The 25,066-nt window shown below is 39.3% G+C and overlaps 1 protein-coding gene across 6 annotated transcripts in view; it reads right to left on the reverse strand.

Annotated features, from left to right (window-relative positions):
• The window catches only part of MBOAT2 (membrane bound glycerophospholipid O-acyltransferase 2), a 178,686-nt gene that overhangs the window by 51,547 nt on the left and 102,073 nt on the right, over positions 1-25,066 (reverse strand). The window contains exon 1 of one of the 6 annotated variants that reach the window (XM_087774222.1): positions 24,642-24,660. The exons of the other annotated variants lie outside the window; for them this stretch is intronic. Within the exon in view, the coding sequence (XP_087630348.1) occupies positions 24,642-24,643 (2 nt within the window). The 5' untranslated portion in view covers positions 24,644-24,660. Of the gene's footprint in view, positions 1-24,641; positions 24,661-25,066 lie in introns of those variants that run through there. 6 annotated transcript variants of the gene reach the window in all.

Here is a 25,066-nt window from a genome sequence, read left to right on the forward strand (position 1 = left end):
CTACGCATAATGGTTATTTGTGGCATACAGTAGTCCTACTGTACACTCACAAGGAAAATACTTCAGCTTGATGGCTGGGAAGAATCGGTACCTGTAGATTGTTGCATGCAAGTACACAAGGAACCCGGTATGAAAAAAGCCTTGCATTTATTTTTGGAACATTTTTCCTTCTTCCAGTTAACAATGGGAAATCAAAAAAAAGAAAATTAAGTACTCAATGACAGTCCAAGTCATGACACAATCACTCATGAAAGTGTCACATGTTAACCCCAGGGAAACAATAACTATTCAAAGCTACATTCATGATCTCTAAGCTAGGAAGTAACTGTATTTTCAGACTATATATTTATATATTACACAGTTACAATTATATGAACTATACCTTTTTTTAGTTTTGATTTACTTGAATACTGCCTTGATCCTATCTCCATACACATTTGAACTTTCAGCCTACACTAGCCGCTGAACTGTGTGCGCTCTGCTTTCCGATCTCCCTGCTCTTCAGTAAAGATGTACAAACCCCCTTGTGTTCATGATCTTCTAATGCCCTTCAAAATTTTCCCTCTAAATGCCTAGAGCAATCAAATTATCTCACAATTAATTAAAAATAATTATTAAAAAAAACCAGAATTGCTCAGTTTATTCCAACCAAAAGAATCGTATGACCTGTCCCTAACGATTGTATAAAGTCATCTAGCAGAAACTTTTGGGTAGATTTCATCACAAAATATGCCAGTGGAAGAGGCTATATTACTGTATAAATGCGGTTTTTGTGTCAATGCTAAGAAAAATAAGGAATGTGAGGTTGTTCATCAATTATCCTTTGAGATATTAATCAAAATCATTAATTATTCACCCATATGTACACCCATATTAGTGCCATTTGCCTATCACTCCTCAAAATGTTCCATTACCTTCCTGAATTATTCTCTCTTATATTTCCTAAAACTCACTGCAGACCTCAGCTTTCAACTCACTGAATTTATATAATTGAGAAAAGTCACTTAAAATTCTCTCAAAGAAATAAACAATAATCAATATTACTTCATCAATTTCATTCTCCCAGCATTTAAACACTTCTCATACTCACTGAGTATCTGGAAATTTCCTCATACTACTGGTTTATTCTGTTTTGTACAAGCGTGGATATGACTGAACACAATGAGCGATTCTTTACGCGAGCTAAGACCAGTTATTTTTCTCGTCACAAACAGGTTGTCCAAGCAAATGAACTTCTTGCTCCCAAATCTTTTGTAATACTGACTTATCAAGGAACAAAATCTTTTGCTGCTAGCAGGACTGCCTGGAGCCTGCAAGTTATGTACAAGGAAGGTACCTGCAATCATTTTGCCAGCTCAAAGCTTCCTTTGTGAAAATTTTCATTACTTAAATTCCTTTATCTACAGGTAACACAAAAGTCACAAGAGAATTCTAAAGAGACATTTATAGATTTTAAACCTGAACTACAAAAGAGACCGAGAAGAGAGCTTGTCTTGATTTGTATTTTTCATGATTGGTACTAGTCTGAATCAGGAAATACGCTCAAATTTCTTTTTAATCATAACTCTAGACATTATGCCGTGAAAAAGCTTTGTACACTATTAAAAGCCAAATATTATCACTTAGAAGTAAGTTTGTTAAACTTGGAGCAAAGGTCAAAAAGTAATTTACATGAAAGAGTTTATACCTATTTGCTCATAGCAAGAAATACACATTACCTACGTATGGAAGCAGATGACTATTATTACGGTGGCAAAGGTCCAACTGCGCGTTAGATAGTTCACCAGAACACCGCTCAGCAGCCAGCACAGACAGGCAGAACGGTCAAGGCAGAGACCTGAACTCCAGCAGCCTGGGAGACCCATCACAGACTCATTGTACGATTATAAATGGGTGACTTAAACCAAGATCCGCAAATGCAAGTGTTCCTAGTTATGCAGTTGCTCTTTAGGCATTCAAATTCCCATTGTATAAATCCACAGAACCTTGATATTTAGGAGCTAAATTTACAGAGCTATTTCAATCCCTCTGACTGCCCCATCTATAACACACGAATAGAAACACTTACCTAGTTCACAGGAGCATTCTATGAGCAAGTGCGTTAAAGATTACAATTCACTGAACTGCTTTATGGTCACTATTATAGAAACACCTAAACACTAACCTTAGCTACTCTCCAAAACAAGTTTTGTTAGAAAGCATTCAACATATGTATTAATTGTGTTCAAGTTAGTTAAAATCACTAATTTTCAGATAGAAGAGAATTTTTAATTTCATTCGAAGCATGTTAAGCTCCACACTGTAACCCTTCAAGCCTAAAAATAGCATGATTGCCAGTCAGCCAGAAATTTAGCATGCATCCAGAAGCTCCTACGCTGCACTTGCCAGGAATGTCAAGACTTTGAAAAATCACATATATTACAACAGTCAAGACAAACTAATCTGTAACACAAGCACACAGCGCGCACTCTCCGATTATTCATTACTGTGACACCTGGCAGTGTCACTGCAGTTAAGCTTCCTTCTGTGTTTTCATTATAAACCACATTTGAAGAAAAGTTTCAGCTAAATGTACATGACCTGTTCTACATGCCTTAAAAAACCAGTTTAACACGTTTGGAGTTTATGACACTTATTAGTGACTCAAGAATGTGAGGGGAAGTGGACTGTATCTTTTAAGCAAACAGAATTTCATACTGTTTTGGCCACCGAAATCCATAGGTATCTATATTCAGTGACAAGTGGCGGTCCTCAGGGGTCCGTGTTGGGACTGGCACTGTTTAACATCTTTGTTAGCAACATGGACAGTGCAATTGAGTGCACCCTCAGCAAGTTTGCTGACGACACCAAGCTGTGTGGTGCAGTCAACACACTGGAGGGTAGGGATACCACCCGGAGGGAGACTGACAGGCTGGAGAGGTGGGCCCATGCAAACTTCATGAAGTTCAACAAGGCCAAATGCAAGATCCTGCACCATCCTGCACATGGGTTGGGGCAATCCCAAAAGCACAAATACAGGCTGGGAAGAGAATGGATTGAGAGCAGCCCTGAGGAGAAGGATGTGGGGGTGTTGGTTGATGAGAAACTCAACATGACCCAGCAATGTGCACTTGCAGTCCAGAAAACCAAGCATATCCCGGGCTGCATGAAAAGAAGCATGGCCAGCAGGTCGAGGGAGGTGATTCTGCCCCTCTGCTCTGCTCTGGTGAGACCCCACCTGGAGTCCTGCATCCAGCTCTGGGGCCCCCGACATAAGAAGGACATGGACCTCTTGGAGCGAGTTCAGAGGAGGGCCACAAAGATGATCAGGGGGCTGGAGCGCCTCCCATATGATGCCAGGCTGAGAGAGCTGGGGTTGTTCAGTCTGGAGAAGAGAAGGCTCCAGGGAGACCTCACAGCAGCCTTCCAGTACCTGAAGGGGGGCCTACAAGAAAGCTGGAGAGGGACTTTTTACAAGGGCATGTAGTGATAGGACAAGGGATAATGGCTTTAAACTGAAAGAGGGTAGATTTAGGCTAGATATAAGGAAGAAATTCTTTACTATGAGGGTGGTGAGGCACTGGAACAGATTGCCCAGAGAAGCTGTGGATGCCCCATCCCTGGAAGTGTTCAAGGCCAGGCTGGATGGGGCTTTGAACAACCTGGTCTAGTGGGAGCTGTCCCTGCCCATGGCAGAGAGGTTGGAACTGGATGATCTTTAATGTTCCTTCCAACCCAACCCATTCTATGATTCTATATAGTCACAGACCAGAGTAATGAGAACTCGCCCATGAGGGGTTTGAATCAGCTATATTCTGTTCATCTGAAACAAAACACATTGTGTTTATATTCCTATTTTTTTGCCCTAGTTATTTGATTATCAGTTATGTTTTCAAAATGTGAATAAATCTCATTGGTTGATCTTAAGACCACCAGCTTTCCCTCCAGCCAGGGCTAAATTTAAATTATTATTCAATACCAAGTCCTAGCTTTGCAACCGTTTATAATGCTCTTGCTCTACTAGTAATCACTCTCCTCCCACCTTTACTTGTTGGAATAGTTGAGAAAGCATTCTGTAAAGACAGTACTAGTCTGAAAACACATTCTGTTTAGGCCTCTTCTAAAGAGAGAATTTAAATGGCATTAGTTTGAAAAAATGTCAAGATTTAATGCTTTTCAAACTTCTGCTAGGTGTTAGGGACAAATTCTGTTTGCTGTAACACCATTTCACATAAAAGCCTTACGCCAGCACACACATTCAAACTAGAAAGAGGCAAAAAATAGAAAAAAGTTGGTGGCAGTCTTGCGAGAAGAGCACAGAATTAAAAACAAGCAAACAGATTGTAAGATTCATGTTTTGCTTTGGTGAGTTCAGCTGAATGCCAGAACCTTGTCACACTTCGTCTCTGGAGATGCAAAGATAACAAGAAAAGTGAAAAAGAACGGGGGGGGGGGGGGGGGAATCAACAAAAGTCACCAGGAGAAAAAAGCATTCTAAAGCATTCTACTTCAAGCAGCATCAACTGTAAACAACACTTATAAGAGGGAGCTTCAGAAGTGTCACAATTCATAGTGAATTAATTAATTAATAGCTAAAGACAATAGTCTTAAACTTTTCAGTTGTTGGTTTCTTGAAGTATTTTCAGTCTATACGAAGGCTCTACCATGCAGATCAGATATTTCTACTATAACTGAAAGCAGCACATAGGTTGGCCTTCAGCTAGTAGTAAATTAAAATCAGTGACTTAGCCAAAAAATCAACAGTGTTCCCTTAAGGTATTTGTACCTTTGCCAGAGAAGGCACTTTGAGGAGATCATGAATATATTAGCATACCTCTAGCCTAAAGTCATTATTGCCACTAGATACAGATGTGCTACACCTCTGCAATGACCCAATTTATTTCTCAAATTATTTCAGCAGTGAAGCAATAACGCCTGTGAACATAATGACGTAGAAAAAAGTACGAACATATGTCTCTTAGGAAATCTATGACTGCAAGAATAAAGGGACAAAGATTTTTTTTAATCCAGAGGAGCAGTTGTTCATCACTGCCCAAATCGTACTGGACCGCTGCAAAAACCATGAGGCCAGATTTGCAAGGAAAAGAGGGAAACCTGAGACTATCAGAACTGCTGTTAAGAAGCCCACAGCTTTGCACTTTTGTTAGCCTGAGGGACGTTTTATGAAGTGGCAATAAAATACATTAACTGCAGTCAATTTTAATTCAATGTGGACAATGAAGCGTAGGGCAGGTTTTTGTTATCAAGGTCCATTTTGATCTTTTATAGATCTACTCCTAGCTGATTATCAGCTTGAAGGAGAACAGCATAGGATGGTGATGGTTATCCAGACCCAACAGGATAAGTCCTGAGTAACCTTGTTTGACCCCATCACTGACCCTGCCTTGAGCAGGAGAGGCTGGATCAGAGACCTCCTGAGGTCCCTTCCACCTGAAACCTCTCATTCTATTAATTTATTCCATTTATTTAACTGTTAATTTAACAGTTTATTTAACTGTTAATTTTCTAAGATCAAAATGTGGTAAAGAAAATGAGCAACTTTTTTCTACTCAAGTTTGCCATCAGATAATAATATAGCTGCATTCCAAGCAGAAAATAGTAGCGTCTAACAGCTTTTTGTTCCAAAACAAGTTAGTTTTCCTCAAATAATTGAAATCCTTCCTAGCACTTGTGAAGGAGGAGAGGTGCACAAGACGACTACCACAGGATGCAGGGTGAAGCAGACCTGTAACCTGAAGAAGTTACGCTGCAGCGATCAGTACTGGGGCACAACTGAGTTGTTGCCACATGGGATAAATGCAACAACAATTACACTTTTGCACATAGTTTCATCTGCATAGTATCTTCACGTCACCATATCGTAAGTTATAAAATATTGCTATGTTTATGGAATTGTACTAAAAGCACCAAGCTTTAAAATCCAAGTATTTTAATTTCTTTAATAGTAGAAGCACATACCTCCTATACAAACCTGTAAACTCCTAAAACATGAATTTAAATAGAAAATTCTGTTGCACTGTAAGCATCACAGTTAAATCTCAGATTTCTCCTACTGCTCTAGCTACAAAACTATTTACTCCCAAATACCCATTCTTAAGTTGCAGAAGCCTGTAACTATGAGAGCAAATGTATCATCTCAACTTTTAGAACAAGTGGCAGAGTTGTAGCAAAATCCACATTTTTATTAAAGATGCCAAACATTTGTAAAGATACTTTGAAAGAAGTAACCGGGGAAATGACAGGGGAGCATCTGAGAGGAAAGGAGTCAAAAAGATGGTTTAGTTTAACAACCATATGCTCCACCAGTCACTACGATTTGCTGTGGGAAACCATCATTAAAAAAATATCCTCATGTGCATGTCCCAAACCACTTAGTCAGGGAAGGACAGGAGTTATGCAAAGCACCTAGAGTTAGCCACAGTTTTAAAATTACATGTCTGGATCCCCCCTCATAGAAAGCTTTCCAGAAATATTATAAAGGCTTTTTTTTGGGGCAGGGGGAACACGACACACCGCAAAACCAAACCAATACACACACACAAGCATTACTAGAACAAGAACTAGAAGCTTAAATTTTAAGCAGAAAGATCTGAGAGCAAGTAGGGCAGGCAGAACAAAAAGCACATCCCTCCCTCTGTTCATTGTGTCCTTGGCAGCCAGGCCCGTACTTCCAGCCAATTCTACTATTTTCTGAATGGTGGCGGATTCTGCTCAATTACCCCCCTCGGAAGCTCTCCCTGGCCCCTTACCGAAGCCTCTAGATGAGCCATGGGCATCAGCACCTTCCTCTGTGACCCTCCTTTTGCCACACTGCAGCAATTTCTTGGTCCCTTAATCCCTAAGCAAGCTCTCAAAGGAAGAAGCAATTTCCCCCTCCATACAAGAGATCCACCTATCCTTGTCTTAAAAGGAAGAAATGAGTCGCGATGCATTTTGTTCACTGCAATTTATTTTGGTACTTCTTAGGCAATTTTTGTTTTACGTAACAGATCAAACCAATGGCTCACGTAACTCAATATCCTTGTCAGGAGCAGATCAATCAGAAGCAGTTGCAAGAACCAGATGGCACAGTAGCTCAGACCAGAAAATACCTGGTTAGAAGACAAATGTTACTTTCGTAGTGAAAGAATGGGAGGCCCATTAGGAGGCCTATTAAAAAGGCAAAAAATAGGCTGGCATAACAAGAAATAATGCCAGGAGTATAGCTCAAAAACATTCAGACTGGAATCAATAAAAATTATTATGGGAATCAACTTTTAACGGAAAATATTTTCTGACTCTCAGAATCTTCCACAAAAGCATCCAAACTTGATTGTGAAATACATTTAATTGAACAAGTTATTGGTTGTAATAACTGTGGTAAATACTATGTCTGTGCTGTATTAGAAGCCAAGTAAGATGAACTTAAAAATCTCCCTTTAGAAGTTTACCCTATCCTCATGAAGGCTTTATCTTAACTTCTTACAGCTGGAAACCGTTTTAGATTTTGATGCCTAGTATTTATAAGCCTCCCAGAATCCTTTCTCTCTAGTAAGGATAGTGAAGCCCTTCTTGGCATTTTCCTACGGTCTTGGCCCCAGGACCGTCCTAGAAAATTAAAATCTAGATTTCCACTATGAACTGAGATAGACAGTTCATTTGGACAGGACAGTCATAACTCCTGCTTCTTTTATTTTCTCAGCAGCAATAGGAACATCAAATCCAGCTTTCCATCCCAGATCCCTTCTCCATCTCCTCCCCACTGTCCTCATCAGAAATGCAATTTCTCCTATGCAGACAAACAGCTTTAGGCAGGTTCTGATCTTACATCCCTTCTAATTAACTTCCTTTTCAAGATAACCAACTCAAATGTCCTCAATTTCTCATCCTAGTTTTCCACACCTCGGGTTTTTTGTTGTTGTTGTTGTTTTTTGGTTTTTTGTTTTGTTTTGTGGGTTTCTTTGTTTGTTTGGGTTTTTTTAATAACTTTCTCCAAATCCTCAGTAATTGTGCAGTAGTCCATGTGAAATAAAGTCCTCGACACTGGGCTCTGTATGGCACACCACATCCCCTATCTGTGTAAGAACAGTATGTTTTCCCTATTGTTCTCCACTTCATGTAACTTGTTTTATGGAGCTTCTCTTGGAGGTCCTCCATGATATACAGATCCTACTCTTAATTTCAAGCCAACTATGTTGCATGCACAGTTGAACAGCCTCAACTCAAGTAAGTATTGTTTCCTTTTTCAGTGTTGAACCAAGTCTGTGATATTTTTTTTTGTCCATTTATTGTCTTCTATTAGTTCTGAAGTTCCTCAAAGTCTTCCTTTGTCTGAAGAAAACACTATTACCTGCAATCGTTTGTTGAATTAGGCAAAGTGTTCCCAGCAGGTTGAGGGATGAGATCCTTCTCCTCTACTCAGCACTGGTGAGGCCACACCTGGAGTACTGCATCTAGTTCTGGGCTCCTCAGCACAAGGGAGAGATGGACATACTGGAGTGAGTCCACCAAAGGGCCACAAGGATGATGAAGGGACTGGAGCATCTCTCCTATGAGAACAGGCTGAGAGAGCTGGGACTGTTCAGCCTGGAGAAGAGCAGGCCTGGGGGGATCTCATCAATGTATATAAATACCTGAAGGGAAGGTGCAAATAAGATGGAGCCAGGCCCTTTTGAGTAGTGCCCAGTGATAGGACCAGAGGCAATGGGCACAAACTGCAATACAGGAGGTTCTCTCTGAACATCATGAAACACTTTCTTACTTTGAGAGTGACCAAGCTCTGGGACAGGTTGCCCAGAGAGGTTGTAGGGTCTCCATCCTTGGAGATACTCAAAAGCCATCTGGACATGGACCTGGGCAACATGCTCCGGCTGGCCCTGCTTGAGCAGAGGCGTTGGACCAGATGACCTACAGAGGTCCCTTCCAACCTCAACCATTCTGTGATTTTTAGTGTCTTTTTCAGATCGTTAATACATCTAATTCCGAGTTGTGGGGTTGCTGAACTTCTACCTAGAAAAAGGCTATTTCTACTAGCTTCCTATTAGTAGATGACACTTAATAGACAACAGCCCTTTGCCTCTAACAAACACTTAATGCTTAAGAGCAACTCACAAGAAGCCGCTTTTGATCCATCTTTCCTTCTAACAGTTACAACACGTTCAATAACATGCAAGTCAAATAGCCTGTAAATCATAAAGGCATTATTGCCAGTTTCAGGAAACAAATTCAAAAGATAAGGTTCAGAGACAATGTGGTAAGATAAGAGTTGACAAATCAAAATGCAAGTAAAATCTAAAAGATATTAAGTTAAACACAGCTTAGTCAGTCATATTTAATAATTATCCACTGAGAAAGATTTAGCATGGGTAAGATTTCCTCAAAACTGGAAAAAAAAAAAAAAAAAAGGGCTGAGGTTCTTTAGAACCTTATCTTTAAAAGTAGAAAGGGGAACTCAGAAATTCATAAACCTCTAAACTTGGTATCAAATACTATAGAGGGGTTTGTTGGGCTTTGTTTGTTTGTTTTTATACCCAGTATGTATTTATAAACACCTAGAAGGCAAACAGTGCAACACAACTGAGTCAAAGGCTTGTCCAGAACAAGTACTATCAAAATAGCCTATTTCTAATGACTCAGATGACTGCAACTAACAGACACGGTCGGCCATATGAGCCATACCAGGCACACCCAAAGCTTAATGACTGCCACGATCAAACCTACCCTATTAGCACAGCCAGGGTGAGGTACAGGTATGCACACAGCCACTTACTCTGTCTTAATCCTAGTGTTTGAGTTGCTGCAGACTACCTGCCAATATCTAAATCGTACAAAAAAAAAGATAAAAAGGTATTGATGAAATACCACCAAATCATACAGATGTATCAGATACAGTTCTACTAATTCAAACATATGGGAGACATTTATTAAGCATTTTGGTAACAGTAAGTACACCAATTAAATCTGCAGGTGGACATTAAATTATAAAAACTGCAAACACTTAGTCGATCAGAAAACCAAGTTACTTTGGAGGGGAAAAAAAAAAAAATTAGAGTAAGGCTTAAAAGCATCAGATGGAGTTTAATTAAATTGTGTGCAAAGTACAATTTTGGCTGTAAATAATTAACCATACCAATCTGTAATGGAAACCAACTATTAGGTAGCATTAGAGCAGAAAAGGAGCTGTGGAAAGCCACGGCATTGCAAAACAGACAGAATAAGCTTTTTACTCTGCTTCGCGTTACAAATACCTCAACCTGTTTGGAAAAGCACATCTCCAAATGACACAGAACAACTGAAAAGTTCAAAAGCAGCTACACAAAAATGGAAAGAGGCTTTGAAAACACAATCTGAGGACAGATTTAAACACCCTTGGTCAGGCTTTACTAGACTGAAGGGAGACCATATAAATAGAAGACTGCTGCAAAAAGCAAGGAAATACACTTCCCTACACAGGTGAAGGGGCTCAAACTACAGAAGATTTAGGCTAAAAACTTAGGTTAATTTCTAGGAGAACCTAACTGCAAGCATAGTTAAGCACCTATACAGGTTCCCTAACAAGACTGGAAACTCTGTGGATTTTTTTTTTTTTTAATATTATTTTTAAAAGATGTCAAACTGCCTTTGATTAGAAGTGCAGATAAACTCTCAAAACCCTTCCAGCTTCCTTCAAGCTTTGTTTCCCAAATAAACATTTTTAGAAACGAGAGAAAAGGAATCTGCCTAAAAACTGATCCAGTGGGTAGATGAAAAGACATCTGTATGTAAAGTATTTATAATTTAGAGTCTGTTAAGAGCTCAGATGCAATAAAGAGGAAAACCAGCTGTGGGAGCCAGTCAGGATGCTGATGATCTGGCAAGACCAACACAAGAATAGGAACGAAAGAGACACACCCATGGGAGCCGTCTCTGTCATAACATTTTAGTACTACTCAGATTTCCAACGTTTCCAACACTGTCAAACCAAGGTTGCTGCAAAGGTTTCACATTTTGCATTATATAGTCACGCACCCTTTTTTGAACACATATTCCATACGCTAAACATTGTTTGATTAAGGAGTTCAGCTATGCTGTGAGGGCGGGCAGTCTACACCTCTCTTATCTCCTGATCAATGCAAACAAGTATTTTTCGAGTGAGAATGAGGCTTTAGCACCAGTAATTTCAGAAACATTTGTTTGGTTAGAGGGAGGTAATCCACAACCTTTTTTCTATCTTCTAATTTACAGATTGTTCAAATACTTTGTGCATCAAATTTCCTTGCAATAAGCCACAGAACACATCACTTAATGCAAAAATAAAATGCAAGCAATGTAGAAAATTGAACTGAGCTGAAGTTCTCACACATACTTTTTTACCTTCTACATGTCTCTCTCATGTACTCTATGTGCTTTTCTCCTGGAAAAGCCAGATGGAACATTTCTTATTAATACCTTTGGGAAAGCAGGGACTGCAAAAAAAAGGACAGATTCTCTGATGAAATTCAGAAATCCAAATTCTGTGCTTAAAATACTGGATTCCTTAATTTCCATAAAAAGGGGAAAAAATATTGAGCAAGATGCAAATCTATTAATAGCAGGGTGACATTCAAGTCAGCACCATCCTAAATGAGGATATTAAAGCTTGTGGCCAAAGCAACATTGACAGCAGTCCTCTGCGAGACAAGTTATTCCTAAAACTTTCATAAAAAACCCAAATATGCATATTTACAGACGTAAAGAAGTTGTGGATTAAAAACCTGAAAGTTACATTACATCAAAAGCTTTGCTCCTCCTCCCTGAGCTGTGATCTTGGACTCTGCAGCAGAGCTGCACCCACACATTGATTCTCAGAAAACATGCCCTGATCAGCACAATAAGAAAGAAGCACACAGAGAAGCAGGAAGAAAGATGAAGGCTTCTTCCTTCAAAAAGGCACTTGCAGGAGTGTTAATCTGTCCACATAAGTCTTATTGTTTTCTCCTTTTCAGCAACTGGGAGAAGACAGTGCAGGAAGAGGAGGAATATTGTTTCTGGTCTACTCTTGCCTATTCCTGTTCGTCTCTTCAGAGTCCATCTAGTCTGCCAAAGGCAATAAAAATCAAAACCAAAGTAATGCACTTAAATGCAGAGGCTTTATTTGCTTTTAAGAAAAAAAAAAAAAAAAAAAAAGACAAACCCACAAAAAAACCCCACAAACCAAAACCAAACCCAAAACAAAAAACCACAACCCTAAATTGAAAGTACTTGTCTTCAGCTCAGAAAAAGCCTTCCATTTCCAATTAACATTTTAATAGTGACAAATCATCAAGAATCAATCTCTTTCTAAAAGTCTAAGCTCATCTAAAAGGAAGGTTTATACTGGCTTCATTTAAATGGTGACCTCCACATTAGCAGTTAGTCAGTCAACTTTCTGCACCCTGTATTTTAGAGAGCTTTGTGTCCCAGTGGAATACCTGGGAATAGGACAGCCAGACATCTGAAATCATTTCTAGGTCATCAAGGAATTCCAGAAATACTTTCTTACTATCTAGAAATGTTTCCTATGGATTTGGAGCTCTACTTATGCAATCTTTGAAAATTACATTTCATTGTATTTATTAGTTCAAGTAGCAGGGAGATCTGAAGTTTCATGAATGATATAATATCTTTCATTACTACAGCCAAATAATCTCCAAAATAACCTATGACATTTAAAGGGTAAAGCTGCTAGTCTCCTTTTAGAAATTAAGTCACTCTCTCCCCAAGGTTTAGCTGGAAAGCATGATGCAAAGATTATTTAAAAAAAAAAAAAAAAAAACAAACCAAAACCAAAAACCAACAAAAACACGCAAACTGTATTTGTAGAAAAAAGTAACAGCTACAGAAGTCCATACATAAACTAACTAAGCCAGAGGACCAACTCTCAACTCTCTTGCCTTTCATGTTATACTTCCCTCTTCTTTGCTTTTGCTATACTGAAATATGTCAGACTATAAAATGACAACAAACACCCAAGGATTTGTGGGGCTTTATTTTGTTGTTGTTGTTTGGTTTGGGAGGTTTTTGGTTTGGTTTTGGGTTGCAGGTTTTTTTTGGTTGGGATTTTTTGGTTTAGTTTTGGGGGGTTGGGTTTTTTTTTTTTGTTTGCCTACGTTTTTTACAGCTAAGACACCCTAGCAAGAAATATTATCTTTAAAATGATCTTTTAAAAGAACGCTAAAGGAAATGAAATTCTGGTACATGCTCCGATAGCACCATGTATTTGGGAGATTAGTTAATCCCTTCGAAAAGGAGAACGAGAACATTAAAATAATTTGGAAGTAGTTGGCTCTCTAACTAATAACAACCTACACTTACTACCACAAAAGCCTGGAAAAGACACGCAACAACTTCTTTCCTGCCTGAAGCCAAAAGGCTCTTCCTCTGCCCAAACTTCAGTCAGAGACTGACCTGCAGAAAATGTTTATAACAGACATGGATATAGGAAAACATGAGAGCACTAAATACGTAACAGATAAATATCACCCGTTCAAATTCAAGAAAAAGAAACATGCCACTCATGAACTGGAGGGCATGGAAAGGCACAGTAGCTCAACAGGCAGAAAGGTCGAAGCACCACACAGCGTTCCACAGAAAGACAGGAGAGGCAGGCAGCAGGTGGGAGGAAAACAGCAAGGAGTTGCATAGGTTCACAGGAACGCGACCCTTAGCAGGTTCTCAGAATGGAAACGGAAGGCCAAGCTACTGAAGGGGAACACGTGTGTACGAGAGGGTGCCTACGTTCAACCTGCAGGACAAAGCAAGTGCACAAGAGATGGGTGAAGGTTTTGAAAGCATCACAGACCTAGGATGGTCAGTACTCCCTCCTCCACTCAGCATCCCATTTTCACAACATGGAAAGAAAATTATCTTGAAGAAAGTAAAATTTACGCCCAAGCTGATTGAACCAGTTGGCCAATTTCAAATGCACAAGCATAGCATTAGCTTCCTTTAACTAAGAAACAGAAAGAAAAAAAAGAAACCAACCACACGAAGCCCATCATGTACTTCCATTTTTAAGAAAGAAAGGGGACCAGAAAGGGATTGAACTGTGGAGGAACAATTAACCCCATTAATACTAAAATGAGGAGGACCTGATCTTTGGAAATCTCAAGTGTCTTATGGTATCGCTTTAGAATTAAAAAGTTAAAAAGCAAAATTGAACATGCCATAAAATAAACCAACACAGCCTCAGATACAGCAAATAGGTAAATAAATACTGCGGCTAGAAAGATTTGTACAAAAGCAAATTGGGATGGTTTTGAAGCTGGTAGACGTAAGTATCTTAACAGGTTTTCTTAAAGGAAAACACTCAGTTATGTTTTCCAAAAGAAAAATTCCTTCTACTTAGATAACAGCCCACTTCAGACAAGCCAGCAGTATGCTCTTACCACAAAGGTGGCTAATGGTATCCCAAGCTGCATTAGGCAAAGTGCTGCCAGGAGGTCAAGGCCAGTGACCCATCCCCTCTACTCAGCACTGGTGAGGCCACACCTGGAGTGCTGGGTCCAGTGCTGGGTTTTCCAGTACCAAGGAGACATGGACATACTGGAGAGTCCAACAAATGGCCACTAAAATACGGGACTGGAGCATCCTTCTTATGAGGAAAGGCTGAGAGAGTTGGGACAGTTCAGCCTGGAGAAGAGAAGGCCCAGGGGGATCACATCAATGTATGTAAATACCTGAAGGGAGGGTGCAAAGAGAACGGAGCCAGGCTCTTTGCAGTGCTGTCCAGACAGGACCAGAGGCAATGGGCACAAACTGAAACCAAGAAGGTGCTGTCCGAACATCAGGAAACGCTTTTTCCACTGTGAGGGTGACCAAGGACTGGGACAGGCTGCCCAGGGACACTGTGGAATCTCCATCCTTAGAGATACTCAAAAGCCGTCTGGACATGGTCCTGGACAACTGGCTCTAGGTGGCCCTGCTTGAGCAGGGGGGTGACCTCCGGAGGTTCCTTCTAACCTCAACTATTCTCTGATTCTGCAAAGACTTTTCAGTCTATTACAATTAATAAAACAGATTATTTCAGGTCAGCATCAGAAAACTAGGACTTGCTCCTGTATGAGTCAATCTTGGAACCCCAAGACCGTAATTTTACCGTTAGAAAATAAGATGCTGACAGAACAGAGAAAGTTACCAATTGCTGCAGGGGAGGGTTCACTGTTGAGCCTTTAACGGGAACTGCCTGGTTTATGTTGAGGCTACCATCTATTTCCTCCCTCTGCTTCCTCAGATCTCTCAGCATCTGAAGCATCCAGCAACCAGCATCCATCTGGCAGCAGTCCCATTCTGGAATTCTTCAGCCTCCCTCCAAGAGATGGGGTACTCCGAATTTCTCTGGCAAAACTAGTCAATATTTCCACTTGCAAAAGATTCCCTTTGACACAGAATCCTTAAGTGTCCACACTGATAGTCCAAGGATTGTCTGCTGAAGTTACCCAGTGACAAAGCCTGATTACTCAAAGACAAGAGACCAAGAGGTCAGGATAACAATACACACACAAAGTCCATAATTCAAGTATTAATTACTCTGTTCAGGTTGTTTGGTCTCCTCTTTCCCATCCCATCTTCACTTAACTGCTGAATGAACAACAAGTTGCAAGAGTCACCCGTTAATCACTACCTACTACAGTTCTTAAGCTTACCTGCACATCGGGACAGGAACACTGCAGGAATTCTCACTGTTAAGAGCAGCAAAGGAAAGTGACCTATACAGGTTGGCGAGGTATCTGCTCAGTGACTTGACCAAATGCCATTTCAAACATAGGTCATCACTGTTAACGTCCTGCGACATGGAAACTGAGGCAGTGTATCCAGAACAAACCAGACAGTCTGCCACAATGTTGCTGTGTCTTTGCAGATAGTGAAGGAGAAAAATAACAATTAAGACACAGAAACTATCTGCTGATTGCTCACATATTTTCACACTTACTATGAGAAAATAAGGCAAGAAAATCAAATATTTGATTATGCAACACTGGAGAAATACACTATGGATAATCAGATAATGGTTTCATTTCACAATGAACACAAGTACACAGCAGGTCATTACCGTTCTGATAAAAGATAAACAACTGGCTCCCAATGCTGACCTGAAGAGCAAGCTTCCAAGAAATATCTTGAATAACAGATGTTCCTACATCTAGTTAAGATCTATAGCAGAAGATTCAAAAGATTAAGAATTATTTTACTTCTTCACTGATTCTGCTCATAAACACAAAAAGGTGATGCTTGCGAGGAATGGATGTATTAGCCGACACTGGCATTACTTCTGCTGTTGCCCATTTTACCAATTTTAGAAAGCAACACTAGCCTCATAACCCAATGCATTATTATTAATTGCTAAAATACATAGGGTTTACTGCTTCCAGCAAAAGGATCTCTTCTACCATAAGAACTGGACAGGGACTGCATCTAGAATTCTCTTCTAGAATAGAACAGAATATTTCAGTTGGAAGGGACCTACAACGATCATCTGGTCCAACTGCCTGACCACTTCAGGACAGACCAAAAGTTAAAGCCTGTTGTTAAGGGCCTTGTCCAAATGCCTCTTAAACACTGACAGGCTTGGGGCATTGACCACCTCTCTGGGAAGCCTGTTCCAGTGTCTGACCACCCCTTCAAAGAAATGCGTCGTAACATCCGGTCTGAACCTCCCCTGGCGCAGCTTTGAACCATTCCCACGTGTCCTGTCACTGGATACCAGGGAGAAGAGATCAGCACCTCCCTCTCCTCAGAAGCTGTAGAGAGCCATGAGGTCACCCCTCAGCCTCCTTCTCTCCAAACTGGACAAACCCAGGGTCCTCAGCCGCTCCTCACAAGACATTCCTTCCAGCCCTTCAGAAGCTCCACTTTCTGTGTGTGCTTTAGATGATTCATGTTGTACTTTGTATCGCAGCCTTCATTCATGAGAGGATAGCGTTGAGGAGCAGAGATCATTTCATAGTCTTGAGGTACTAACACTTCTATGCTGCAAAGGGAAGACCTTTGTAGGGTCTTTGAAAAATGCACTGAGTAGTTATATGAATAGCAAAGCATAGCTGGCACAACAAACTAAACTCAATCTGTTTCTAGGTGCCTCAGGCCCCTTTATTTAGACCCTTCTACTCTTCATACAGATTGTGTCACATACGCTAATTACTCAAACATGAAGTGTGGAAAAATGCCAGAGAAACTAATCAGCTTCCAAAGCCATGTATCAAACCAACATCAGAATAAAGCTTCATTTCAGCTCACTTTTCAGAAGCCACCTATGAACCACTTTTGCTTTCACACCCTTTTGAAAGCCTTAGCTATTTCAGTTTGAAGATATCCTGCCTGGATACGGATGTTGTTACTGCAGACATTTACATAAAACACAGCAAAATCTGTTATTCTGCTCTCCAGCAGCGATGAACAATGAAGCCACTGGCTTCTGACTGCAGCTCTGATAGCAGCTCGGTGGCAAGGCCCTCCTGTTCTGGAAAAGCTCCCTCAGGCCCAGTAATATAACATACCACATCATGTTCACATAGACCGATTCTAATTTTGTTACCATATAAAATGTTAAGAAGTTACCGTTGGGACAATTCTTAAGAAATCGCAATCACGCTGCTTACATGATTTTCTGAAGCAAACCTTCCAGTGAAGCTACTGCAGTCAAGACAACTGAAAAGCAATGCCCTCAAGATCACAGTTTTACAGGAATGTCCTCTGCCTGCAGAAAAATGTGCCTATGGCATTTACCGGTCAGCTTTCCAGAGCACCAGGGTCATGTAGAGAAAGAAAACCAGAGGAACCTGGACTTGGAGACAAAAAATGAACACTGCTGATCAATGAGACCTATCTCCATCTTGGGGGGGGGGGGGGGGATGGCTGTACAGGATTTTCTTTTGATTTATTAAAATACATTTACCAAGTTTCATCTGGCATCTGTATACCTTACACAGGGAAATGGCAGAATCTTACTAGTTCTCACTATACATGTACCACCTCATTCATAATTCACAAGATGTCCTTAAAGCAGTCAATAGATTGTGAGGTGCTTTGAAGAAAAAAAAGCTTTCTACAGAAGCAATAATATCAATCACAAAAAAAATCAGCACTCGATATCAAAGCCAGAAGACAGTGATTAGACACATGGATGATGCCACAGCATACATTAAACACGGTATCACAAATGGATACCATGGTGGAGGGAAGGAGAAGAGGAACACCTGATGATAAGCCTGAGACTTACTAGGGAGTTTGCAGGAATGGGATTTAAAACATCACAGGCGCTCCTAGAAAGGGCAGAATACCAAAAAAAAGAAAGCCAGTTACATTACTTTTGTTTACAATTATGCATTACTTGTATGCATTGTGCACTTCCATGTGATATGATCTATTAATAAAACAGATTATTCACTCTTTAGGTAATCATACACTGAAATACCCAGAGCCTCCTTCTGCAAGCCTACTGACTTCACAGTTCCTGTTGTGCCTGTGATTAGCAATGACTGTGCAAACTGCTTAGCGCTTGGCTATACTAAGTATTTTTTATTTCATCCTCAGTTTTGAAGATTAACACCATGCTATGTTGTCCAAGGTACTTGCATCTTCTTACCAGATGCAGACACACAGCAAACCTGCTTCACTACCGTATAGCCAAAATTTCCCAGGAAACAGAACAGCAAAAGCTCCACTATCACTTAAGTCAGATTTAAGATGGGATTCAGTCATTTATAATATTTTTTTTATTTACCCATTTCTCTTTCAACATAATAAAATACAACTTTTAAACAGCAAAGTTTGACATTTACTGTCATAAAACAGTAAGCTTCCCAGCTAAAAACTATGCCAACTGATGTACAGGGACTTCTTGCACATAGCCCTCCTAAAAATTCCAGGCAATTCATCCATAGTGAAGAGAGTGTAAGTAAATCCCTGACATATCTTCTCACTGCATAGAAGAAAAGAATGGATTGCTTGTTTGAATACTGGAAACACATTTCTTTTCAAACGCAATTGAGAAGTGAATTGAAAGTAAAACCAAACTTGAAGTATCAAATACTCCCTCTGATATTTCTTTCTTACTCAGCCTGGCTTCCACCTGTTTCTACTGACTTAAAGACAGAAGAGTTATGTACTTTCTCTTGGCATAGTCTTTGTTTTGTGTGCTTTGCCCCCACCCCCCTGTTTTATTATTGATACTCTCTCTTATAAAAAAGGATAGGAACCCAGACTACTACTACTTGTTGCCTAACGTGGTCTCTTCCTACCAAAACAACTGTCTCGATTGCAGTTGTTATATTTCACTTCAATCTAAAGTGAGCCTAAGTTAACAATGCTATATCTGTGCAATTTCCTTGAAATCTGACAATCCTGTGCAATTATTGGGTGGGAGGAAATTAAAGAATAAAAAAAAGCTTTTGTAGCAAGTCCAGATCAGATCAAAAAACTAAGCTGCATGAAGTCACCTCAAATAAATTTTAAGCTATAATAGACATTGAAGCAAGACACCAAAAGGAAATGGCTAGCATGCTTATGACAACTGCAGCTATCCAGGATCATGTTCGTATTAAGGAAGACTTGGGTTTCACAAAGCAACCTGCTCTAGTTGATCCTGCTTTGAACAGGGCGGGTTGGACTCAGAAACAATTCCCTCCACGGTGATTCTGTGATCTCATCTTTGACTTCCAGTAAAGGCATTTGACCTGTAAAACCAACCAGCTTTAAAAGCTGTATGAAACTTATTAATATGTTTAATTGAGACACTGGATTTTAAAATTAAGTTTGTATTTTTTAAATATTAACACTTTCTATTTACATTCACCTTCCCTTAAAGGAAAGAAAACACAAACCGATTTTTTGTGTTTTGTTGTGCATCAGTAACAAAACAGGTCATCATCTTTTACTTCTTCAAACATCTTTTAGCTCCAACCCAGACACTTTGTACACCACCACTTGCAGTTCTGCAGGCAAAACGGACTTGCATAATTTACAGCCAACAGTTCCATTAAGGACAATGAAATTATTGTTTGCTGAGCTTGTCATAATTACTCAAGTGATATTTGTCTCAAATACAAGATATTTCACCAAAGAATAAAAAAAACTATGCAGAAGCATGCACTCAGAGATGAAAGTTGACTACAACATACAGAACCCTTGCACCTAATCTCTCTGTCACAAACACCACTGGTTCAATTCAGTCAACACCATGCAACCAGAATTTTTAATCAACTCTTATTAGCAGCAGTCTTTGCCAGAAGCTGAAGAAGAACACAGCTTTCACTGAACTCTTCTAGGTACAATTTATTCTGCTACTTCATTTTGTTGGAAGCCCGATTTATTTGACATCAATGGTTTGTTGAGGTAATAAACCATGCAGCAATGATACCATGACTCAGAGCTCATTTGCTAGCAGTCAAGTTGCTTGGCAGCATGACAGGCAGAGTAATGCGCGTTGAAGTATCTATATAGATGCTACAGCTCTCAGAGATTACCAAACAAATACAGAGCCCAGAAAACATGACTTCACTCTCACTATCAATTTTGTTTTGCTTGATTGATTGTGCTCAGCTTCACTTTGAGCACCGAGATTAAAAAAATTGAGATCTATGCAAGCCAAAAAGCAATAGCTACTCAGTCCAACAGATTTCTAAAACACCCAGCCATTTTACACTACTGCTTCTTGCCAAGAAAAGTTGTCCTCTATATGCTTATAGAAACCAAGTACACAGTGTAGAAAAAACTACCTATTAATTTAAAGTTTAGGGAAGTCAGCAAACCCTCTTTCAGGTAAACATCAATACTCAATAATGTATAGCTACTTCATAAAACAGAAGCCCAGAAATTTTTTCACCTGAGTTTTCTCAAGTGTGATAATAAAGGTTTTATATGCCAACAACATTGTTAAAATGCCTGTTCTCTGAGAACTCCATTCTTCGAATAACATCAGCAACCAAGTCAAAAAATAAAGTGATATACAGAATTAAAAAAAAAAAGGAGGGAATTTAAAAACAGACTAATTTAGATTCTTCTCCCTGGAAATACAAGGTATACAAACAGAATTTTTTCTAGTTGCATTAAGGCCCCTTTTGTACCAAAGCAACTGAAGTGGCTACCACACTTAAAAAATTACTTATTTTGCATTGTTGTTTATTATTTTTATCAGCCTCTCTACTTAAGTGTCAGCCTTCACAAAGCTGCAGACACTACACGATTCCTGTCCTTCCTTCTTTCTCCCTATGTATACATGGGGGGAGGACACACAAAGATTAAATAAATGTATTTAATCTTCATTTAAAAATAACGCAAAAGTGACAGGCACTAAAGATAAGAAAATTCCAGCTCTATTTTCACTCCATTTCTGTAATTACAAAAATACAATCAATAAAGGCCTTTCTATTTGAACGCTCCAATTTTAAGAAGGATAATAGATCAAGTTATTTTCCAACTTATACCTTTATTGTTTTAAGTGATGCATTGAGTTCTATGCAAACACCGCCAGGAGAGTTACAGGAAATTATCAAAGTGGATGAAATTGTAATAGCTATTTAAAATAAATACTTGCAAAAGAAATTCATAAGGATTACTCAGAAATTTCTTCACAGCTGTTAACTTCAACAAGTGCTCACTTTTCAAGTCATTGAAGACAGCCATCCATTTACATGGCTATTTTTGTAACGGCCAAATTTTCAGCATACAGAGGATCACTGCCTGGTGCTAGTCAGTGTTTCCATTCAGACTCTTTGGAATACAGAAGTCTCATCTCTAGGTAAGCATCAGAAAAATCAAACACATAACAAGTCATGAAGATAAGTCAGTCAATAAAGCACACTCGAGAAAAAAAAAAAAAAGCCTCTAGCACTATTAATCTCAATTTCCAAGCTCCACAAAAGTAAACAGGGATCTAACGGGGTTTGTTGTTGCTGTTTTGTTTTTCAGATTTGGTAGGTCAGTTTTAAACCCTAAGTGGTTTTGATGAGCAATTAGATGTAGAAGCGATGCAAAGAGCATGTGGGAGGCAGCTATTAAACTTCAAGAACTATAGGATATGCCCCATGCAAGTCCTATCCCCACACATTACCAAAGTAGCAGCAGCAGGATACAAGAATTTGAGTTGTGCAGGGCTCTCATCTGCACAGTTAAGACATTCTCAAGTAGATCATCTGATTTAACCATATAAAGAAGAAACTTGGCAGTTAAGGACAAAATGAACAGCCATGAGAAATTTTAATAAAAACATGAAGCCTATTTCAGATGACAAGCTTCGGTTATCTGTGATAGTTCTATTTTACCTCTGGTTTTACCTTTTGAATATATGTGTGCAAGATAAGCTACATTCTTGAAGAAAAAAATTAGCGTTCGCCTCTGCAAACAAAGAAAAGTCTTTGCCATTACACAAGCAAAACGTTAAAGATTTTATCTAACTAGGAAAGCCACCTAGCAGCCAGACCATATGCTTTGCTATTCAAAAAAAAAAAAAAAAAAAGTACTAACCAACTCAACAAGAGAGGTGAAGCATCCTTCTGCATAGAGCCATAATAGTATTTCTGATAGCAGAAAAGTTTCCATCTAAAGAAAAACAGCAATCTTGCTTTCAGTACCATTAACTCAACTTTTTATAACACTTTGTCTGCTAAAATAGAAGTTTTCTGCATTTTTATCTCCAATATAAATACTTTACTGTCTTGTAGTTACTTGATAAGAACCTGATAAGGTTCTTCACAATAGTTGGTTTCAGTTCCCCAAATCAGTGCTATGGCTTTTCACATGCGATTCAATATTCAGTATTTCCAAACCATTCCTTAGTCCTGGGTACTAGAACGGGACAAAATTCTGCAATCTCACCACTACTTTTGGAAATAAAAAAAAAAAAAGCAACTGGTGACCTTTTTTATATATTGAATATTTGCATTAGCTATTTTAGCTACAAGCAGCTGGAGAGCTGCCTGGCAGAAAAGGACCTGGGGGTGTTGGCTGACAGACGCCTGAACATGAGCCAGCAGTGTGCTCAGGTGGCCAAGAAGGCCAATGGCATCCTGGCTTCTATCAGGAATAGTGTGGCCAGCAGGACCAGGGAGGTGATAGTGCCCATGTACTCAGCACTGGTGAGGCCCCACCTCAAATCCTGTGTTCAGTGTTGGGCCCCTCACTACAAGAAGGACATCGAGGTGCTGGAGCGTGTCCAGAGAAGGGCAACGAAGCTGGTGAAGGGTCTGGAGCACAAGGCTTATGAGGAGCGGCTGAGGGAGCTGGGGTTGTTTAGTCTGGAGAAGAGGAGGCTGAGGGGAGACCTTATTGCTCTCTACAACTACCTGAAAGGAGGTTGTAGCGAGGTGGGGGTCGGTCTCTTCTCCCTAGTAACAAGTGATAGGACGAGACGAAGCGGCCTCAAGCTGTGCCAGGGGAAGTTTAGGTTGGATATTAGGAAAAACTTCACTGAAAGAGTAGTCAGGCACTGGAACAGGCTGCCCAGGGAAGCAGTTGAGTCTCCATCCCTGGAGGTATTTACAAGAAGGGTAGATGTGGTGCTTGAGGACATGGTTTAGTGGTGCACTTGGTAGTGTTAGGTTAACAGTTGGACTTGATGACCTTAAGGGTCTTTTCCAACCTTAACGATTCTATGGTTCTATGATTCATGCCGAGATAGATACATGTAATCACCATCTAACCTTTCTTAGAGGGAAATCAACAAGTGCAATCACTTTTCTTTGGGAAAGGACATACCACTTCAAAATGGAAAACTGATTCTTTTTAGTTGATAACTATTGAAATATGCTCCTAAATACAGCCATTCAGTCAATACAGTCTTGGTGCTTATTTCTCATAGGGGAGGATAATATTTCTATGCATACTGTAGAAATTATAGCGTTTAATATGTATTTGATTCTCATCTATACAAAAAACACTTTTTAATTGCTTTTTAACCAAATACAGACTTTGTAATTATAAAATTGTAGCAGGGTTTTTTTCTTTGCATTTAACATAGATCTGATAAGACAACAAAAATTGCTTGCAGTGACAGAACAGTACTTGGTTTTTCAGTCTTTGTGTTAAATCTCATCTTCCGCTGTCTTGCATTTATCCTTGGCTGAATGGTAAGAACATAAGTAATATTTTTCAGCTTTCAATTAACTTCAAATAAGTTTATCTTATTTGCACTAACTGTAGAAGCAGAAATGCAGAAAAATTGTGTTTGCATAGGCAGAATGGTTCACAGCTACTAATACTTCAAATTCTGAATCCAGGTATTCTCAGTGCTGTGCCCACTGTCCTTTGGCAGCTACCTATGTACCAGACATTTTTATTCAAGTTACAGAAACAAATTACAAATTTGTAACCAAGAAGTTATGCCAGATAGCTTACAGTTGTCTGGATGCCCTTGTGCCTTCAAAGAACTGTAATTATATTGGCAGGCTTCCAATCCTAGATTTGCTAAAACTTATTATTAGAAATTGATAGCATTTCTTAGTGAAATTCTTTACAATTGTTAGATATTGTTATTTCAGTCTGTTGATTTGATGATGACTAATTTTAGATGTTGCTTCAGATCCTCTTTCGCGGTTCAAAAAAAAAAATCTTTATCCACATCATGTATGTTCTTCATAGACTAAGACACATGTTATCAAATCAAAAGCAGACAGCAATTTAAAAATAAGAACAAAAAAAACCCAAACAAAACACCAAACCAACAAACTTACATTTATCTTGATGAAGAGCCTTTGGAAGAGACAAAAGTTCCAAAAACAAGCTAATTCCCATTTTCAAAAATCGTTTCAGCTTATGAATGCTCTCACTTCTGAAGATACAAAGATGGTTATGAAAACCTTGCCAGTAACTCACAGGATGAGAGTAGTTTGCTTGATCCATTTTGTATTTCACTGAAACCATAACTTTTAAAAAATATTTAACTTAATTTTCACAGCAATCTAAGTTATAGGCTAACTAGCAGTCAAACTTATCTATCAACAAGTCATGACATTCAGCATAATTTGTCAGTCAGGTGTTTAATAAAGTGCCTCAATTAACATGCTGAGTGAATTAGTTCACTCAGATGAACAAGACTTATTTGTCTCTCAATCTGAGATTTCTAAGATCAAACCATCAAGTCTCTTCCACCCCTCCT

This window comes from Nipponia nippon, unplaced genomic scaffold, assembly GCF_047370975.1.
Source record: "Nipponia nippon isolate SJK-2023a ecotype South Korea unplaced genomic scaffold, ASM4737097v1 scaffold_4, whole genome shotgun sequence".
Classification (NCBI taxonomy): domain Eukaryota; kingdom Metazoa; phylum Chordata; class Aves; order Pelecaniformes; family Threskiornithidae; genus Nipponia; species Nipponia nippon.